The following is a 1459-nucleotide window of genomic DNA, read 5'->3' as shown; positions in this document are numbered from 1 at the left end:
CGCCAACTCAGCAGCGGCGTCTCCGAGATCCAGCACACGCCCGACCGCTGGCGCGTGTCCCTGGACGTCAACCACTTCGCCCCCGAGGAGCTGACGGTCAAGACCAAGGAAGGCGTGGTGGAGATCAGCGGTGAGCACCCCACCCAAGCCCGGCCCTGCGGGATGAAGCTAGCGGGGCGGGCGGGGAGCCCGGGCCGTGAAAACTTAGCCTCCTGGCCCCGAGGACACCCGCCGGTGCCCTCTTCTCCAGATGGGGGGTGAGGATAGCTCCCAAAGGAACTTCTGGCCCTAAAAACCGCTCTTGGTGGAAGAGGCGGCCTCTTCCAGCGGAGATTTTACACCCCCCAGTCCCACCCCCAGTGTCCAGGTTCCCCGCGCTGTCCCTGCCTCTTTCCCGGTCCGTGGAGGGGGCGTGTGCGCCAGGCAAATGGAACTTTGCCGAAGTCCATGAGGGCCTGGGACAGTTCGGGGGGGTGGGGGTGGGGCCAAAACTCTCCACCAGTTTGGGTCGGCCATGAGTCCCGGCCACTAGGCGGGGCGTGTTTGGATGTAGCTAGCTGAGAGGCGGTCCCTCGCTCACCCTCTGACCTCCTTCCCTCCCCCAGGCAAGCACGAAGAGAGACAGGATGAGCACGGCTACATTTCCCGGTGCTTCACTCGAAAATACACGTGAGTTTGGGCACTCGGTGGTGGGGGGCGGGAGGATACGGTGACTCAGCTGTGTGTGACTCTTGTCTCCTTTTCTGCGCGTCCAGGCTTCCCCCTGGTGTGGACCCCACCCTGGTGTCGTCTTCCCTGTCCCCTGAGGGCACGCTCACCGTGGAGGCCCCGATGCCCAAGCCAGCCAACCAGTCATCAGAGATCACCATCCCCGTCACCTTCGAGGCTCGTGCCCAGCTTGGGGGCCCAGAAGCTGGGAAGCCCGAGCAATCCGGAGCCCAGTAAAGGCCTTTGCCCTGCTTCAGACCCGCATTAGCCATCACCGGCCATCCCCACCTGTCAGCCTGTCTGCTCTTTTGATACGTTTATGTTCTGTTTTTCTCAAATAAAGTTCAAAGCAACTGCCCGCCACTGCCTCAGACCCTGGTGTGTGTGTAGGCCTAGGAGTTGGTGCTATTTGCTGGCTCACACATTCCTCATATGTGCCAAGGCCTTGCAGTGTACCCAGCCCCATGCTGGGCCCTGTGGGTACAATGGTGTCCATCACAGGGCACAGCCCTGCTCTCCAGCCCTGTGTCCATTAAAAGAGAAGTAATGATTGTGACCAGCAATTAAAACTCCAAAAGCCAGGTGTGGGAGCCAGGGAAACCAGGGGAGGCTCCTGGCCGAGGCTTGGGTACTCAGGGACACCTAGCTGGGGGTAGGTAGACGGGGACAGCACAGTTCCCCTGGGGAGGGGAACTTCCTGGGAGCTCAGAGTCCGATACTGACTTCATCATGACTTTATTATTCTCCTAGA

The 1459-nt window shown here is 60.8% G+C and overlaps 1 protein-coding gene across 1 annotated transcript in view; it reads left to right on the top strand.

Annotated features, from left to right (window-relative positions):
* Positions 1-1066, top strand: part of HSPB1 (heat shock 27kDa protein 1) — a 1486-nt gene extending 420 nt beyond the window's left edge. Inside the window, exons 2-4 of the mRNA XM_005879150.2 lie at positions 1-130; positions 606-669; positions 756-1066. Of these exons, the coding sequence (XP_005879212.1) occupies positions 1-130; positions 606-669; positions 756-945 (384 nt within the window). The 3' untranslated portion in view covers positions 946-1066. The remainder of the gene's footprint in view (positions 131-605; positions 670-755) is intronic.
* Positions 1067-1459: the final 393 nt, after the last annotated feature.

Source organism: Myotis brandtii, unplaced genomic scaffold (genome assembly GCF_000412655.1).
Source record: "Myotis brandtii unplaced genomic scaffold, ASM41265v1 scaffold583, whole genome shotgun sequence".
Lineage (NCBI taxonomy): Eukaryota > Metazoa > Chordata > Mammalia > Chiroptera > Vespertilionidae > Myotis > Myotis brandtii.
This window is presented reverse-complemented; position numbering and strand designations above follow the sequence as displayed.